The sequence below is a fragment of the Diabrotica virgifera genome, chromosome 5 (assembly GCF_917563875.1).
Source record: "Diabrotica virgifera virgifera chromosome 5, PGI_DIABVI_V3a".
In the NCBI taxonomy this organism is placed as follows: Eukaryota; Metazoa; Arthropoda; class Insecta; order Coleoptera; family Chrysomelidae; genus Diabrotica; species Diabrotica virgifera.
Window position 1 is genome coordinate 211307860 of NC_065447.1, and position 18518 is coordinate 211326377.

Below are 18518 nucleotides of genomic sequence, written 5' to 3' on the forward strand. Positions count from 1 at the left end.
TGTTCGCTTTCTTCGAAACACGTTCGCGGGTAACGTCAACTTTTTCTTGTTCCTTGGTCTTTAGTGTGTACCAGTTGATCCATGTTTCGTTAACGATTATGAAACAGTATAGAAACTCCTTCGGATTACGCTTCTCGCCAACTTCTTGAAAACTTTAAGATCTTGTCTTGATCTTGTCTTGATTTCAAGACAAGATCAAGATAAGAAGTTATTTTAGATTTCAAGACAAGACAAGAAATTTTATGTCAATACCAAGATTTCTTGAAATATCTTGATTACCTAATAATAATAACTAAATTTTTTTTAAATGACAAAGTTAGCACATTTATAAATCGGAATTGATAAGCCATGAATTAAGACAGATAACACTTCTTATGGAGTCAACGCCTAGCTGATTTCTTGGCTTTGTTATTGTTAAAGTTGCTGTTGAAAATAGCCTTTCCGCAGGTACAGATGTTGCTGGCGTTCCGAGAAAATCCTTGGCCATTTTCGATAATGACGGGTAGATATTTTCGTGTCGACTCCACCAATCAAGTACCTATGTATATTCTCATAATCTTCTGACCTAGGCTCATTTAAGTATTTTTCAATTTCATACTTCCCAGATTCTAAGTTATCTTTATCAGCTTTCTTAAATAGGTAAGTAATATCTAAATCAAATTCGTTATCTTCTTTTTTCACATTAATTACTGACTCTGGTATTGGATCATTCTGGGATTTATTAAAGTAGTTAGCTTAAATATTTGTTCACATTTTTGTACTGCCTCTGATTATAGAAGATTTTCCCAAGATGAAGAGGAAAATGCCTCTACTTTATGGCGAGGATTCAAAATAACAATAATACAGTATATCCAATTAGTTTTGTTATAGTATTTCAGTGTTTTATCTCTCGCAGCTTGAATGCAGTAAATTAGTTGCTCATCGGTAGCGTCTCTATCAATTTTATTAATAAGTTCATGAGCCCATATTTCCAGTTTGTCTAAAAGTAAATTTACTCCAATTACCACCAATGGGAATGTGCAATACTTTTCCCCTTCGAGAATTGAAGAAAGTGTTTTAAACCTTCTCAGATACTGACAAAATTTACTAATCAGAACCATTATTTATCGAACATTTTCCAATTATTTAGATTTTGGTTGTTGTCACAGTTTTAAGCATTTTTTACACTTAAGCCCCATGTTAGCATCTCGAAAGTTGAATGCCATCTTGTAGGCGGTTTACTATGAAGAGGCCGAAATCATTAGACCGAAAACAGTAGACCGAACTCATTAGACCGAAAAGCACTTTACCGAAACCTCACAAGACCGAACAGTAGGAGACCGAAAAGCAGGAAACCGAAAAGCATTAGGTACATAATACAGGGTGCTCAAACAGGATTGTAATCTGAGCAAGGGTAGCATCAACCTCCCCTCACCCTTTATTCAGGCTTAGGACTGGCAGCACAAAGTACTGGCGAGTTTAGAGGTTGTTTTTTTGCTTTGTTTTTTGTTTATTTTTTTCTTTTTCTTTTTACTTGTCGCAGTAAAAGAGATAAGCCAAATGAAATTACAAGCAAATGTTATTTGGATGGTTATAAGAAACAGTTAAAATGGTATTAACGTCACTCTACCATTAATTTATTTTTACCTTCATTAATTTGTTTAACGGATGAAAATTATTTCATATCAGACTGTACAGAGTAACAATTTACACAGTCTATATGTAAAATAATACAAAAAATACAATAAATAAAAAGACAGATATTCAAAAACTTAGCATACTTTACTGTAATCTTTTTTAATTTATGAACCATTTCGGCCTAATGCTGTTCGGTCTAGTGAGGTTTGGATAAAGTGCTTTTCGGTACAATGAGTTCGGTCTATTGCTTTCGGTCTAATGATTTCGGTCTAATTGTCGGGTACCCTTGTAGGCACATCTAGTTCTGGCAAAGTCATCTTACATTTTATGGCCTCGCAAGCACTGTTAAGTTTAAGTTGCATTTGCCCTGAGTTTTTGATTTTTTTACAAGGTATTTAATTTTACTTACAGAAAAGTTAAAATCTAAAGTAGTAGCATTAATAACATTTTCTACTTCGATCTTATCCTCCAAATAATCAAAATCCTTTTCGATATGTCTAAACTGTTTTGATTTGGCTCAGCAATTTTTATGAAATTCTGGACAGCTAAGCTTAGAATATGTGCGAAACATACAAAATGCTTATTGTAAGCATGCAACTACACATCAATTTTGGGTTCGTCAGGAAACAAATACAGATCAGGGACTCCCCGCAGTGGCAGTGAAGGCCGTGTTAGCACGCAACGCAATAAAAAGGTCGCCGTGGAATCACCCGACCGGGTAATCAAGAAATTTCAAGATCTTGAAATTTCTTGAGCCAAGACAGCATATTAGATCTCAAGAAAACGTCAAGACAAGATTTTTTTAAATTACTTGATTTTTTCTCAAGACAAGACCAGAAGTTGTTGTCAAGACAAGAATTCTTGTCTTGTCGACCCCTACTCTAAGTGGTATCATCGTTGAGCTTGTTGTCCTGAGTGACCAAATGCGACACCCATCGTGCACATAGCTTTATCGTGCCCAAAATTTCATGCAGAATATGACCCATGTGAAATTTTGAGATGCCTACTGCCTTAGATATTTTGCGTAACTTCAGTCGTCGGTCTTCAAATACGAGATCGTGGGTTTTTTCATGTTATCCTCCGTGGAATCCGTTTTCAGGGCATCTGGGTGTGACGTATCAAAAATCGACGTACGACTACATTTAGGCCCAAACGAGACGGGCCACTCTGCAGCGCTACTCTGTGGATCCACAAAGCAGCTTCCGATGATTTACTGTGGGTTCTTATGTGAAGTGGACGTCGCGCCCCAGATGAGTGACGGTGGCCAGCCACAGTCGCCGAGCCTCACCGCTAGTGGCGTCCACTAGTGGCAAACTCCATTCAGACGGATCACTTTTGTAGCTACCGCAGATGTTTACGAGAATTTATAGGATGAGCACCTAAAATGAATTTCGATTCGGAACGGTTTTTTATTGAAGTGCAAAACAGGTCGGATATATGTGATACAAGAACCCTAGGGTATATTTATGGGCATTCAAAGGAAAAGCGTGGGACGTCATCTTTGAATTATTTGTTTCTGTGTTAAAGAAGGTAGCCCTATCGAAAAGAATAAATCCCATAAGCAGTGTTTTCTCTATTTATATTTACATTTTATTATACATTGGATGCATTTGAACTGAACAAAACAAATACAATCTTGTTTGTTTATTTATGTTAAATAGTGGGGTCCCATCCTAGGTCAAAAAAGGTTTTATTGTTTGTTGTTGAAAACAAAACGATGAGATATCAGTTAAAAGGGGGTTGCAAGCTAACATGTTTTTCACTTTCACTCAATTGTCGGGTTGTGTCAAACTACTTTACGCCTGTAGAATACCCGATGTACTGGTTGATTTTTTATGTGCTTCTTTCTGTGATATAGCTGTTTTTGTCTGGTTCTTCTTAATTCCATTTATGGAGTTTATTGGTATTTTTTCAAAAGCGTTGAAATTTAATAAAATATTTAAAACTATGGACATTACAAACACTGACTTTGACGAACACACTTTTTTAAAAGATTATTAGCCGGCAAGTTTTTAATAATTTGAACAAGCTTACTTTTTTTTCTCACTCATTACATTAAACACCGCACCCTTCCAAACGATCCACTTCGCAACGTAGTCGCCGGCGCTAGAAAATCGCCTGTTTCAGCCACTCTGTGGATCCACAGAGTAGCGCTGCAGAGTGGCCCGTCTGGTTTGGGCCTTAAGCTCCTGAAACCAATTTTTGACGGTCGTCTTCGAAAGAGAAGACCGTTATTGCTGTTTACGTTTTTTTTTTAAATCCCCAAACACGCCCGTTTATACACGCGGTAAAAGCAAAACTAAAAGTCCGATTGGTCTAAGCGCTTGTCCATATGAGGGCGATTTGCCAGCGGTTAACGCCGCGGTTAGCCGACGTTTGTACCGTACACATGACAGCGTTTGACTGGCGGTCCCGTTCCTCCCCTAGTGACTTACAACCTCCCCTTATACATAATGTAAGTTTATAATACAGCTCCCGGAGCGAACCATGGCCGATGAGAAACGCTGTCGTCGGTCGTACACCCAACCTAAACTCTATGCAGAGAGCATTTCTCTCATCGGCCAAGGTTCGTTCCGGGAGCTGTATATTACACACAACGAAAAAGTCTAGGGATATTTTTATAAATAGACGTATTTTGTTTATCTGTAATCATCTTAAAAAAAGTAATACAAAATTTGTAGTTTAAATTGTTGTTTAATATGTCAAAAACCATAAATTGCAAAAAAAAACAGAAAATTGGAGCAAAAAATATTGCAAATCACCCATGTTCCACATACCACCATAAAATGTCAAAAATACTAAATATAACCTTAAAATAAAGTATGGCCACCACGTTGGTTTATCACAGCTCTACATCTACTGTTCATGCTCCGAATCACATTGTTAATGTCTGCTTGAGGTAGTTGTGTCCATTGTTCTCTCAGATGCTCTTTTAATTGAAACTCAGTGTAGATATTGCCCATCTGTGGAGTAATTCTTTGTTGGAGCATGTCCCATACATGCTCAATGGGAATCAAGTCCTGTGATTGTGCTGGCAACGGCAATACATCAATACCCTCATTATCCAACCAGTTTGTTACAATTTGCGCAACATGTGGTCGAGCATTATCATGCATAAAGTAAAAATTTTCTCCAACATCATCAGCAAACGGGCGCACAACAGGTTCAAGAATAGTGTCCAAATATTGCTGACTTCTGAGAAAGCCACGTGGGAAAATGAGGTTAGTTCTTCCGTCAATCATGATTCCGCCCCATACCATTAATGTACCACCTCTGTATGCATACACTTCTTGAAGATGTCGTAATCGTTCTCCATTTCCGGGTCGTCTCCAAACTCTTGTCCGGCGAGAATCTGGATGAAATCCATATCTAGAATCGTCACTAAACCAAACTGTGGCCCAGTCATTGTCAGTCCAATTCTGAAACTCTTGGTTAATCTTGCAGCGCGATTGCCTCTATATAGAGGTGGACATCTCAGTGGTCTCCGACTACGAAGATTGGCTTCATGGAGACGATTCCTCACAGTACTGCGGCTAATTGTTACATTATGTGCAAGCTGTAATTCATTAACCAGCTCGGATGCCATGATTGTTGGCTGCCTTCTGGCATTTAAAATTAAATGTCGCTCTACAACCGTCTCGACAGTGTCTCTAAACCGACGCCACAAACGACTTACGACGCTTTGGGAGACACCCAGCTGGTCAGTCGTTGCATGGTAAAAAGACAATATCTTTAACTTACCTATTAAGCAAGAATGGTATAAAGTGACTAAAATTAAAAATGAACAAAACATAAAAATGTCGATTTTTTTATCCCTTATAAAAACATTCTAAAACACGTATTGCTATCAGTTTTACATTTTTTTTGGTAAGAAGTAAGTGTCTGTATCAGCAATTATAGTACAAGCAAATTTATATGGTCATGAAATTTCTGTCATTGGTATTGTCAAATTACTAAAATATCCTTAGACTTTTGTGTTGTGTGTATAATCGTGACAGCTCAAACTATTCACTCCAATATAGTTTAATGTTAATGCAGACTTTTACTATACATACTTCTTCAAAGTTTTTGTTAACTGATGTAAGCAATTTGATAAGAATTAGTTGGTTTTCATTTAAGCTCACGAACGTGACTCTAATAACTAGAAACTATCTTAGCCAGGAAACTTTTACCTGATAAGAAACTTCCCCATATCCCTGAAAACATCTCTAACCGTAATAGCCCCCTAATCATCCTTATTCTACTTGTAATCGAAGTATCCCACACCTCGCCACAATCATCCCACTTTAGAATTCTATCCAGACTGAGTTTCTCTCTAACCATACTTATAGTCCATTTACTCACGGTTTTTGGTTCAAATTTTAAAGAACCACTTGAATTGACAAGAAATTTTTGGTATACACATAGCTGACATGTCAAAGAAAAAAGTCATATTGTGCCAATGTGTGCTTTTACTCTGGGGGTAAGTTTCACCTCTTCTCGGGGGTGAAAAATATACGGTCAGAATAAGTACGGAAATGGAAAAGTCTAATTCTAAGCAACTTTTGTTCTATAGCGTTTTTTCACTAAGCTAATACTTTTCGAGTTATTTGCGAGTGAATTTGTTCATTTTTCAATAAAAAAACCACTTTTTAGACCCTTTTTCGTAAATCAATCAAAAATTATGTATTTTATCAAAAAAAAACAATCTTTTTAGCAAAAATATAGCTTACAAAAAAGTTAAAAAAATGGAGTATAAATGAAATCTCTAGACCCAGTAGAAGCATAGTTGTAGCTAATAAAAAATAAATTCATATTCGTCAAATTCCAAATCGAACATTTCAACGTGAAATAACCAAAAAATGAAGCACTCTACGTGGAAAACTCATTATAATTTTTTTGAATTGTGTAAAAAAGGTTTATTTTTGTTTTTTTATAAAAGTTTCTAGCGTCAAAAGAAAGTAAGTTACTTTCAAAATAAAGTTGGCCTTTTTTTAATAAAAAAATAAAGAAAATCGCCACCTAATTAGCATCTAGAATGAAATTCCCGCTTTACAAGTTGATTTACCTATGTATTATTTATCTGATCTGTAAGTTTTATCAGTTTAAAGTTCTTATTTAAAAAAAATGGTTTTAAAGTAAATTTATTGTAATTTTGAAAAAATTGCGTTTTTTTCAAAATAACTTAAAAAATATTAGTGATACTAAACCTTAATGAGTAAAAAAATGTAGGTTTTTCTTTTATGAATATTTTGGATTTTTTGTTTTTCTATAAGACAAAAATTAATTAAGATATGGCTGTTTAAAATTTATATACACTCATGATCAGTGACTTTCAAGCTCTTTCAACTACAGCCCTTTCAAAAATAAGCTTTTTGAACCGATGAAACTTGCAGATCATATAAACAATACTTATATGAGTAAAGCAAGTTGTGAAGCAGTAACGATTAATTTCATTTGGGATGCTAATTAGGGGGTAATTTTCACGATTGTTTTACCAAAATAGGGGAACAACTTTATTTTGAGCGTACTTGCTTACTTTTGATGCTAAAAACTTTTTTAAAAAACAAAATAAAGCCTCTTTTAAACATTTTTAAAAAGTTAAGATGAGTTTTCCCAAAAAAGAATATGAACCTATTTTTCATTAGCTCCCACTCTGCTTTTGATATGTCTAGAAAGCTGATGTATACACCAATTTTTTCACTTTTTTATAAGCTATATTTTTGCTAAGAACCTTTTATTTTGGATAAAATACGTACTTTTTGAGTTATTTGCGAAAAACCAAAATGGTTTTTTGTTGAACAAGAAACATACTCAATCGCAAATATCTCCGAAAGTATTAACTTAGTGAAAAACACTATAAAATAAAGGTTGCTTAGAATTAGTTAGTTTATCCATTTCCGAACTTATTTTGAAGATATATTTTTTCACAAAAGCACGCATCGGCACAATATCACCTTTCTCTTTGATATGTTAGCTATGCGTGTGCCACATTTCATGTCAATCCAAGCGGTTCTTTAAAAGTCGGAGCAAAAACCGTGAGTAAATGGACTATCATACTGTGTCTCTCTCTAACCATACTTATAATTATTTCCCGTTGTTGCAGGGTTTGGGGCTGCAGGATAATGGAGGTCTGGGGAGCAGTAGTGGAGGAGCCGTTTCCCACTTCGAACCACAGGTGGCCATGTTGTGCGATTCGGGGATGCACGGACAAGAGGCCTACCATCCCAAGTACATGACGGAGCAGGGAGAATGGGTTTCCGACCTCTATTCCAAAGCAACGTGTTACAAAGATAAAATGGACATTCTCAACTACTGCAAAAAGGTAAGGCTTAGTATTTAATCAGCTAGGTATCACGTATTTGGTCCGCTCTCTTGTGGTTGCGGTATTTTCCCTTAATATAATATGCATCAGACGGCTAATATCCCTAATCTTAATGGGAATATTCGGTACCTATTAAATAAATTCGAGAACAAAATATAACTAAATAACTTATTTTTGTACTTCTTTAGTAATAGCAAGTTCTAAAACTGTTTTCTTGTGGCATGTTAAATAATATAGTATTTTGTTTATGGGATTGAGCCACAATTGTTGGTGTAATGAAAATTACATTTCTTAATTAACTATTGTTTGATGTTTCGATTTCCACTCCGGAAATCGTCTTCAGAAAATTAAAAAGAAAATTTAGGCCTGAAAAATTCTGCGAAAATTCTAACAACCTTTTTAGGTTGTGTGTATCTTCCTTGCAAATGAAATATTGGCCTCGATCGTAATAGTCTAAGAGCTAGCAACGTTTTCGAAAAACTATTTTAAGACAGCTGATTCTTTCATATTGTAGCGTGATTAGTGTAATTACTTCTAATTACAATAAAACTAGCGGTTCGTAATTTATATACGACTTTATTTATACAAGTTTACTTTACCAACTTTAGCTTAAGACTAACGCTATTTACAAATATGTCCTATTTATATATGCGATACAGATATTCCAGAAATATCTATATATCTCCAGCTATGTCCATGTGACTCGACCGCTTGCACGTCATCGGCGCTGCATCGGCGTATCTCGAAACATCGATAGTGTTCTGTCTGTGCGGAGACGGGAGCTGGTATACGAGGGTAGGTCAATAATTATTTTGTTACACTGCTCCCCTCTTAAGATCTGAGCGTCCCGATCAGCAACTCTAGATGGCCCAGGATGGCGGACTCTACAGGATTCTCCAGCTCTGCATACACCCCTAGAAAAGAAGTAACAGTCTACTGTCTTTGAAGGGTATGACATCTTCGGGTTCATGCAACACACAGTAATCCGTACGCCAGTTTCTCTGAAGATCACTTCCAGCATGCTTCTCACAATCTTCCAATCCAGATTTTCTACTGCATGGCCCATTTTTGGTAAAGCCAAATCTTTGATGTCATAATTACAGACCATTTTCTTCAAATTAGTTAGAGCACGCCATATGTTCTCGTAGCTTGGCGTGTCCGTATAAGACTTCCTGGTCACTATATACAGCAAAGATCGAGGACCATCTTCCAATCGCAATACTCTTCCAATTTTAGGTTGTTGATTCCTTAACTCGTCCAGGCGGCCGAACTTTCTATTGAATACGGACGAGATTCCTTTAGTCATCTCGAGGTCTTGGGCAACACAGTGGGCTAGAGAGACGTTTTCTGGAACACCAAACAGATCTTGCTGAACTTCTGTGGTCACGCCGAATCTAGCACTCTTTCTTTCTGCGTAATTTGACATAAATTCCTTAAAACTTGGCTGTGGTGCATCTTTCATCTCCTGTTGGAGGACTCGGGCTTCCTCTGTTTCATTTGAGCCAGCATATGGTGCAAGACGATTTATGTGAATAACTTTTGGTTTACCGTTTGGTAACTTCTTAATTCTGTATATTACGTCATTTATTTTCTTCTTAACTTCATACGGAGCTTCCCATTGTCTTTGCAGTTTAGGACACAGGCCTCGACGACGTTGTGGATTATAAAGCCAGACAAGATCACCTACTTCGAAGCTTTCATTCTTGCAGCGAGAATCATATTGATCTTTCATTCTGTCACTGGCTATCTGGATGTGTTGTCGGGCAAGTTCATGAATGTTGTTCATTCGTAACTTCAGGCGGTCTACGTATTCTTCGCCTGCAACATATTCCTCGGAAGGTCTGCAGCCAAACTCTAGGTCGCAGGGCAAACGAACTTCACGACCCAACATCAGGCAGGTTGGTGTTTGACCTGTAGTTTCATTCACGGCCTAGCGGTAGGCCATCAGGAATAAATGAATGTGTTGGTCCCAATCTCGCTGATGTTCAGATACAACTTTGGACAAGTGTTTACCCATCGTTCGGTTCATCCTCTCGACCATTCCATCTGATTGAGGATGCAGGGGTGTTGTTCTGGTCTTATTGGCACCAATCAATTTACAAACGTTTTGGAAAAGAGCTGACTCAAAGTTTCGCCCTTGGTCGGAGTGGATCTCCAAGGGAACACCAAATCGGCTGAAGAATTCTTTAACAAGTACCTCTGCAACGGTAGCAGCTTCTTGATTCGGTAATGCATAGGCCTCGGTCCATTTCGTAAAATAATCCATGGCTACCAGGATGTATTTATTTCCAGCATCAGTTTCTGGAAATGGACCTGCAATGTCGATTGCTACTCTTTCCATAGGACTGCCAACATTGTACTGTCTCATGGGTGCTCTCTTTTTACCAACTGGACCATTACCGGATGCACACAGTTCACATTTCTGGCACCATCTTCTTACATCATCTTTACAGTTCACCCAATAGAACCGTTCTCGAACCTTTTGCAGAGTCTTCGTAATACCAAAGTGTCCACCTGATGTACCGTCATGCAACTGACGCAATACTTCTGACACTTTACTTTTAGGTACAATCAACTGAAGCTTAGATTCTGTACCATCATCGTTCTCAAAGGTTCTGTACAGAAGATCATCTTTTAGTATCAGGCAATTCCATTGGCTCCAGTAGGCCTTGACTTCCGGACTACATGCACTAATGTTTTGCCAACTAGGTCTCTCACCTCGACGCATCCAATCCAATACTCTTTTTATACATGGATCGTCTTCTTGGGCTTCTTGTAACTGTTGTGGCTGCCATTGCTCATTAACGACGGTAGTTCGTCTCACAGGGCAAAGCTGTTCATCTACTTTAAGCCGGTGATTACAACTTTCACTGCATGGCCGTATCGAGGAAGCATCTGTATTTGAACCAACTCTTCCAGCCCTCTTCATGCGTCTCTTCGGCATCGTGTCACGAATCACCCTCCGTACCATTTCCACCAAACGTTCATCTTTTCTCTTATCGCCTTTTTCCACGGTTATTACTCGATTGTTTCGTGAAGCTTGGCTAGCTGCTTCGTGTTCCAAGGCAATAGCAAGTGCTTCATCTAAAACTTTCGGTCTTGCTAGTCGTAAAGCTTTCTGTAGTTCATTATCTTTCAGCCCATTGACGAAGGTATCTACTGCAATTTCTTCTAAAACGCTGTCTGGCACCTCTGGATAAGCCAACCGCACCACACGAGCCACATCTGCTTCAAATTCTTGCAGATTCTCACTTGCTCGTTGACTTCTACTTCGCAGTTGTGCTTTGTATACTTGTTGTAGATGGGCATCTCCATAGCGTTTTTCTAGACGAGTGAACAAGGTCTGGTAACAATTTTCTTGACCCTTGGGAATTGACCTTAATATATCTGCAGCATCACCTCGTAAAGCAGCAGTCAAGGAAACAGCCTTTTCTTGTTCGGTCCAATGATTGGCGGTCGCAATAGCTTCAAACTGTCTAAGATATATGGACCAAGAGGACTTTCCATCAAATGGTGGTAATTTGAATCTCATATTATGCGACGTTTCGTCTCTCGGTAGTTCATCTTTCACTAAAGGATCTAACGTTGCTGCATTAACTGATGGTTGTACTTTTGTATCGGTTATCCTGCTCTCTAGCTGTTTGATCTTTTCTTCTACGGTCTCTACACTTTTCTGCATCTTATCGAATGTTCTAGAAACTTCTTCAAATTTCTCATTGTTTTGTTTACAAACTTCTTCTAGTTTTTCGTTGTTTTGCCTACAGACCTCTTTAATTATTTGAGAAGTCTCATCGAATCTTTTAGCAACATTTTCGAATTTCTCGTCGCTTTTTCTACTAACTTCTTCAAGTTTCTCGTCGCTTCTTCTAGAAGTTTCATCGATCTTTTGAGAAATGGTTTCGAATTTCTCATTATTTATCTTAGAAGTATCATTGATCGTTTCAGAAACAGTTTTTAATTTCGATAAGATTGCTTGTTCTGCTGACTGGAAGTGGAACGTCTTTGGGTCTTCTCCGTTCTTCGTGAGGACATCCTCGAGTCGTGCTTGTAGGACTATCTTGAGCCCACTGCTGTCCAGATCCCGTTCCTCGAGCTGTTCACGGAGCTGTTTTACTGTAAGTTCTTGTAGCAACATCTTTGGTCGGCACACACGTACTTTCCAAAATGTCTTTTAACAGTCTTTCCGAATACCGAACAATCAACGCACTTTAACTATTCCCGACGAATAAAGTCCAAAAGTATTTTAAAGTCTCTCTGTAATTCACTTATTTATATCGCACTAAGTTAACCGAACACCGACACCAACTGTAGCGTGATTAGTGTAATTACTTCTAATTACAATAAAACTAGCGGTTCGTAATTTATATACGACTTTATTTATACAAGTTTACTTTACCAACTTTAGCTTAAGACTAACGCTATTTACAAATATGTCCTATTTATATATGCGATACAGATATTCCAGAAATATCTATATATCTCCAGCTATGTCCATGTGACTCGACCGCTTGCACGTCATCGGCGCTGCATCGGCGTATCTCGAAACATCGATAGTGTTCTGTCTGTGCGGAGACGGGAGCTGGTATACGAGGGTAGGTCAATAATTATTTTGTTACAATATATTGTTCCCTATGCTTCCTCGAACACTGTACCGGTCATCTGGCTGCTGATACAGGTTGGGTTCATTACTGCGCAGCACACCTGTACAGGTAAATACAAAATCAGGGTGATTGATTAGTGTGATAACGCTTAGTAGATCCGCTATAGTAATAGATAGCAATGAAAGTTAATAACAAAACTTGTAGCCAACTTTGAGCTTCACATTGCGTTAAAACGCAAGTACATTATTTTCTCAGTAATTTTAAATAGAACACCTTAATTAATAACTTGCTCTGAAAAATGAAAATATTTCGAAAACTAACAAATTTAGGCATAGGGAATATTATACAAAAATTAAAGTAAATGATACTTTTCTATGGTGATATAAAATACAGGGTGTTCTATTTAAAATTTCTGAGAAAAGAATGTACTTGCGTTTTGACTCACCCTGTATTTGATATAAGAAAAATTAGCAATATCAACCATTTTTATGAATTTTGACAATCAACAAAAAATATAGCACCAATAAACCATTGCTATTGTGTTTATTTTTATTTATACAGGGAACTGAACTTGTTACGTTTTTCATAAAAAATTGGTTATAACTTTGTAAAAGCCCTATATTACATAACAAACCTTTATATTTTTGTGATAGAAAAGTTAAGAGAATTTCGAATATAAAATAAAAAAATAAAATTTAGAAAAGCATAAGTTTGGTTTGCCACTATGTTATCGAACACCCTGTAACATTCTAACTAATTCCGTAATGTAAAGCTGAAAGTGGGCTACAATTTTTGTTATCAACTTTTATTATTGCTATCTATTACTATAGCGGATCTACTGAGCTTTATCACACTCATCAGTCACCCTGTATATTGAATTTAAATTATTTTAGGACGAAACATTTTTTTGTCATTACTTTCTAAACCACAAAATTGTCTGGCAATTATAGTTCATATTTCTAATAATGTTTAAAAAGTAATGACAAAATAATTTTTCGTCTTACAATAATTTTAAATTCGATATGTTTACCTGTACAAATGTGCTGCGCAGTAATGAACGCAACCTGTATCAGCAGCCAGATGACCGGTACGATGTTCGAGGAAGCATAGGGAATAATATATTAAAGAACCAGTTGTCTTAAAATATTTTTTTTCCGACGTTGCTAGCTCTTGGTCCATAAGGTATACTTCCCGTCATATAAAACTGGTACACGTTTTTTTCCTAATGTAAACCTGTGTTCAGACTGGACACAATGGTTCGTGAATCACTTCGTTGTTGCCATTACAGATAACAGAATTGCACTAAATCTAAGTAAAAAAGATAACGTTAAAAAATGTATAAAATTTTTAGATAGGTATTATCTTTATCATTAACAACAACAACAAAACACTTCTTCTTCTTGTGCCACTCCTATCGGAGATTGGAAATCATCAGTGCTATCCTGACCTTGTATACAGCTGACCTAAGGAGTTCATTAGTGGTGCAGCTAAACCACTCTCAAATTCCGCAACCATGACATTCTTCTACGGCCTGGATTCCATTTGCCTTCTATTTTTCCTTGCATTGTATTTTGAAGTACTACGTATTTATGTCCTCTCATCAGGTGACCCAAATATTCGAGTTTCCTTCGTTTTATCGTTAACAAAATTTTTGGGTCTTTTCCTATCCTTCGTATTACTTCAAGGTTTGTGACTCTGTCAACCCAACTTATCTTCAACATTCGACGGTAGCACCACATCTCGAAACAAAAAACGGTATCTAATAAATTTAATAACCAAAGAGAAAGTTGAGTTAATGTCCAAAATGTTTGAAGGATCTTTAACCAATCAATACAATTTTGTGCTACACTTTACGAGAAACCAATCACACCTCTTTATTTGAAATTAAACATAATAATTTGTCTAGATTTATTATCTATCATTATTTTAGAATTGGAATTTTTCATAAATTTTAATAAAACACGAATTAGTGTATGGATACTTAATTAAAATTATGGAAAATTAGAAAATTAATAGGAGAATTTTTTAGGATGCTTGTTTAAATAAATAATGTCACTGACTGATCGAGAATGCTCGTTATTGTTTTAGTTTTTAGTATATTAAAATCTTGCGGTCTGTCACACAGCCCTGCTTTTAGCTGGTTTGATATATTTTCGTTGAACTGGCAACGTTGCCCTAGAAATTAGAATGACACATTTGACAAGATCAACTTACCCAACCTGAAAAACACGATTTTCGATCATAAGAGTTGTACCAATTTTTTATGACGCGAAGTGTACCCAGTAATCTGTGGTTGAAAAATATTGTTTGAAATGATGTTACCAGGGTGTGTCAAATTATGACTGTTTTTTTTGTATTGTTTTTTGTTTGTCAGAGAAAACGGGCACCCCCAAAAATGCACCCGATTTAAGTAATTTGTTTAATATGTTATAGCCTTATTCTTTAACAATATCTCTGTACCTAATAATATTGTTCCTAAACAGGTAAATTTTCATTGTATACCGGGTGTACGAATCAAACTGTGTTTTTTTTTTCTCAAAGTTCGCAACACTCTGTGGAATATTCTAGCATTTGTAAAATACTGAAATTAAAACTCAACTGTAGCCTCAGGTTTTCTTAACATTCTGTTTTTTTATTCATTCGCTTGTGTTGGATAGTACAAAAGTTAGGTACTTTAACAACTAGCCATGTTCTTCATCACTACAGGGTGTTTCTAAACAAATGCGACAAACTTTAAGGGGTAATTCTGCATTAAGAAAAAATGACAGTTTGCTTTATAATCGCATGTCCGCAAATGCTTCGTTTCCGAGATACGGGAAGTTGAATTTTTTCTTACAAACTGACGATTTATTTATTGCTTTAAAACCGGTTGGGATACGCAAATGAAATTTGGTTGGTTTTAAGAGACAGTTATTGCGCATTTTTTGACATGCAATTAAGAATTTTATATTCACCATTGGCGCGCATGCGCATACGGGTAATATGACCGATTATATTACCCGTATGCACGCCAAAGGTAAACATAAAATTCTCAATTGTATGTCAAAAATGTGCAATAACTAGATCTTAAAACTCACCAAATTTCATTTGCACATCTCAACCGGTTTAAGAGCAATAAATAAATCATCAGTTTGTAAGAAAAATGGCAACACCTTCTATCTCGGAAAGGAAGCATTTGCGGATATACGTTTATAAGGCAAATTGTCGTTATTTTTCAATGCAGTTTCAACCCCTTAAAGTTTGTCGCACTTATTTAGAAACACCATGTACTGATGAAGAACATGGCTAGTTGTTAAAGTACCTAACTTTTGTATTATCCAACATAAGCGAATGAATAAAAAACCAGAATGTTAAGAAAACCTGAGGCTATAGTTGCGTTTTAATTTCAGTATTTTATAAATGCTAGAATATTCCACAGGGTGTTGCGAACTTTAAGAAAAAAACACAGTTTGATTCATACACCCGGTATACAATGAAAATTTACCTGTTTAGCAACAATATTGTCACAGCGATATTGCTTAAGAATAAGGCTATAACATATTAAAAAAATTACTTAAATCGGACAACAGGTTTAGGAAATACGAGACATCAAAATGACCCATTTTTGGGGTGCCCGTTTTCTCTGACGCGCAGTGTAGTATGTCTGTAGATGTGATTGTTGAAAAGGAATCATGTTAAAAATTAAAATTAAATTATATTACCAAATTTTTAAATTTAACAATAATCTATTATCAGTAGTAATTGCACAGGAGCTCTAAAATTATTGAATTTTTCCCTAGTGACACTTTGACAGTTTTAAATTATGCCAAAGTGTCATGAGGGCAAAAATTCTATATTAATTTTAGAGATCGAGTGCAATTTGTTGCGATTATTTCATGGATAAAACTGTATATATTAATTTGACGGTTGAAAGTCATCACTTTTATAATTTTTAAAACATTAATTGTCATTAATGTCACTGAATGTATCTTAATATACTTGACGACGGGAAATTATCAAAAATTATCGGGTATAATATCACAAGAGAGTGAGAATAAATTGAAAATAATGCGACAGTTTTTCGAAAATTTGTTGTCTGGCAATAGACACGAGATCCCGCAGGACTCGAGTGGCTATTGCCTAAAGACAACAAATTTGATTAAAAATGAAGCAATATTTTTTTATTTATTCTTACTGTCGTGTGATATTCGTAAGATTATTTTTTAATACGTATATTATGGATATTTTCTTAAATGTGGCAGTTGTCAAAACTAGGAAACAGAAACAATCTACTTAAAAAAAAATTTATAAGTAATTTTCTACAGTAGATAATTCTCAGTATAATTTTAATCTGATTGGACAGAATTAAACACGTGATCAAATATCTTACTGTACGATTGGAAGTTAAAATCATTAAAAATAATCGATTTAATTTAGATTTATGTAGCTTTCTATTGGTCAGAATCTCCTATGAATGAAATAATCAAAAATTATCGATTTAATTTAGATTTATGTAGCTTTCTATTGGTCAGAATCTCCTATGAATGAAATAATCTATTTAATAGCTGTATTGTAATGATAATTTTTTGTGTAATCAAAATTCAAAAAACTTATGCCTTTTCAGTTGTGTTGTGTATTGTATACATATGTATTGGGTGTGGACTTTCAGGTGTGCTGTTCATTGGGATGTTATTGTTGGAATTTTCTTGTTTTTGACTTCTTCTTTTAGTATTGGTAACCAAAGCCTGCTGCATCCTGCTGATGGGTTTGTTATATGTTTTTCTTCGTTGAGTAGGATGAGGGTTGCTTCTTTCACTTTTCTCTTTTTCATGTCTGTTTCTTTCATGATTTTTGATGTTTCCATTGTGGTCTGTGCTCCTTGTCCCAGGCCTGTTGGCATATCTGGGATTTCTCGAAGTCTCTGTTCTTGATGCATGTTTCATGCTCGTTAACCCTGAAGCTTAGTGGTCGTGCCGTTTGTCCCATGTAAAAGGTGTCGCATACAGGGTATTTTGTAGATGCAGTTTTTGGATCTCTCTTGTGTGTTGTTGGGTTTGGTTTTGGACAGGATAGATCTAAGTGTTAGTTATTTTGAATGTTGTGTGATGTTGTACTTGTTTCCTATCCTTTTTAGGTTTTCTGATAAGCCCTCTACATATGGTATTGTTGTCATCTTTGGATCCCTTCTTTCAGATGTCTCTGGAATCCTTGTGGTGTTTTGTTGTTTCTTTTCTTCAATCTTGCGGAATTCCTTGTTTATAAATGACAATGGGTAGTCATTTTTTGTTAAGACCTTAGCAGATTTTTCTCTTTCTGTCTTACGCCGACTTTTGCTAGATCACCTCTACGTTTTATTTCTTCCTGTAGTGACCCTGTTTATGATAATGATCCCAGATAGAAGTATGAGCTCATAACCTCAAACCGGTCAATCGTGGTTTTGTGATTGTTATGTAGTCTATCCACTATCATGATCTTTGTCTTCCGATATGTTTAACTGCAAACCAAATATTTGACTTTCGTTTTCATCCAGTCGTATAAAATTAATCAACCCTTTGTCACTATTTTTTGCAAAAACTGCTGTGCCATGTACAAAACTTAGGTTGTTTATTTTTCGGTCATTTTTATTCAGATGTCTTTTGCCTATCCTTCAAGCACTCTTCTCATAATATGCTCCCCATATACGTATGTATTAAATACTTGTGTACATTTTGGTACATACAGTAGTTAATATCAATTTACTTATATGTATTGTTATGCTCTTCTTTTTCTATTTATTTAGATTAATTAGCAAATTCTTAATTAATTGATTATTCAATTATTTCATTTCTTGCCTATGTAAAAACTCAACTAAATTCCAATTAAATTTTCCAATCAATTTTATTCTCAGGGCTAATCTTATATTTGATACAATACCTGTGATCTGTGGCTTCTAGTATTTCTGGTTGCTTACTTCTTCCAGGGTAGAAACAGGGAAATTGAAAACACTCAAAATCATATAAATGTAATCTATTTACTAT

At 35.8% G+C, this 18518-nt stretch overlaps 1 protein-coding gene across 1 annotated transcript in view; it reads left to right on the top strand.

The window, feature by feature from the left end:
• Positions 1–7702: 7702 nt before the first annotated feature.
• LOC114324187 (amyloid-beta-like protein) overlaps positions 7703–18518 on the top strand; it is a 314926-nt gene continuing 304110 nt past the window's right edge. The window contains exon 1 of the mRNA XM_028271943.2: positions 7703–7921. Within this exon, the coding sequence (XP_028127744.1) occupies positions 7781–7921 (141 nt within the window). The 5' untranslated portion in view covers positions 7703–7780. The remainder of the gene's footprint in view (positions 7922–18518) is intronic.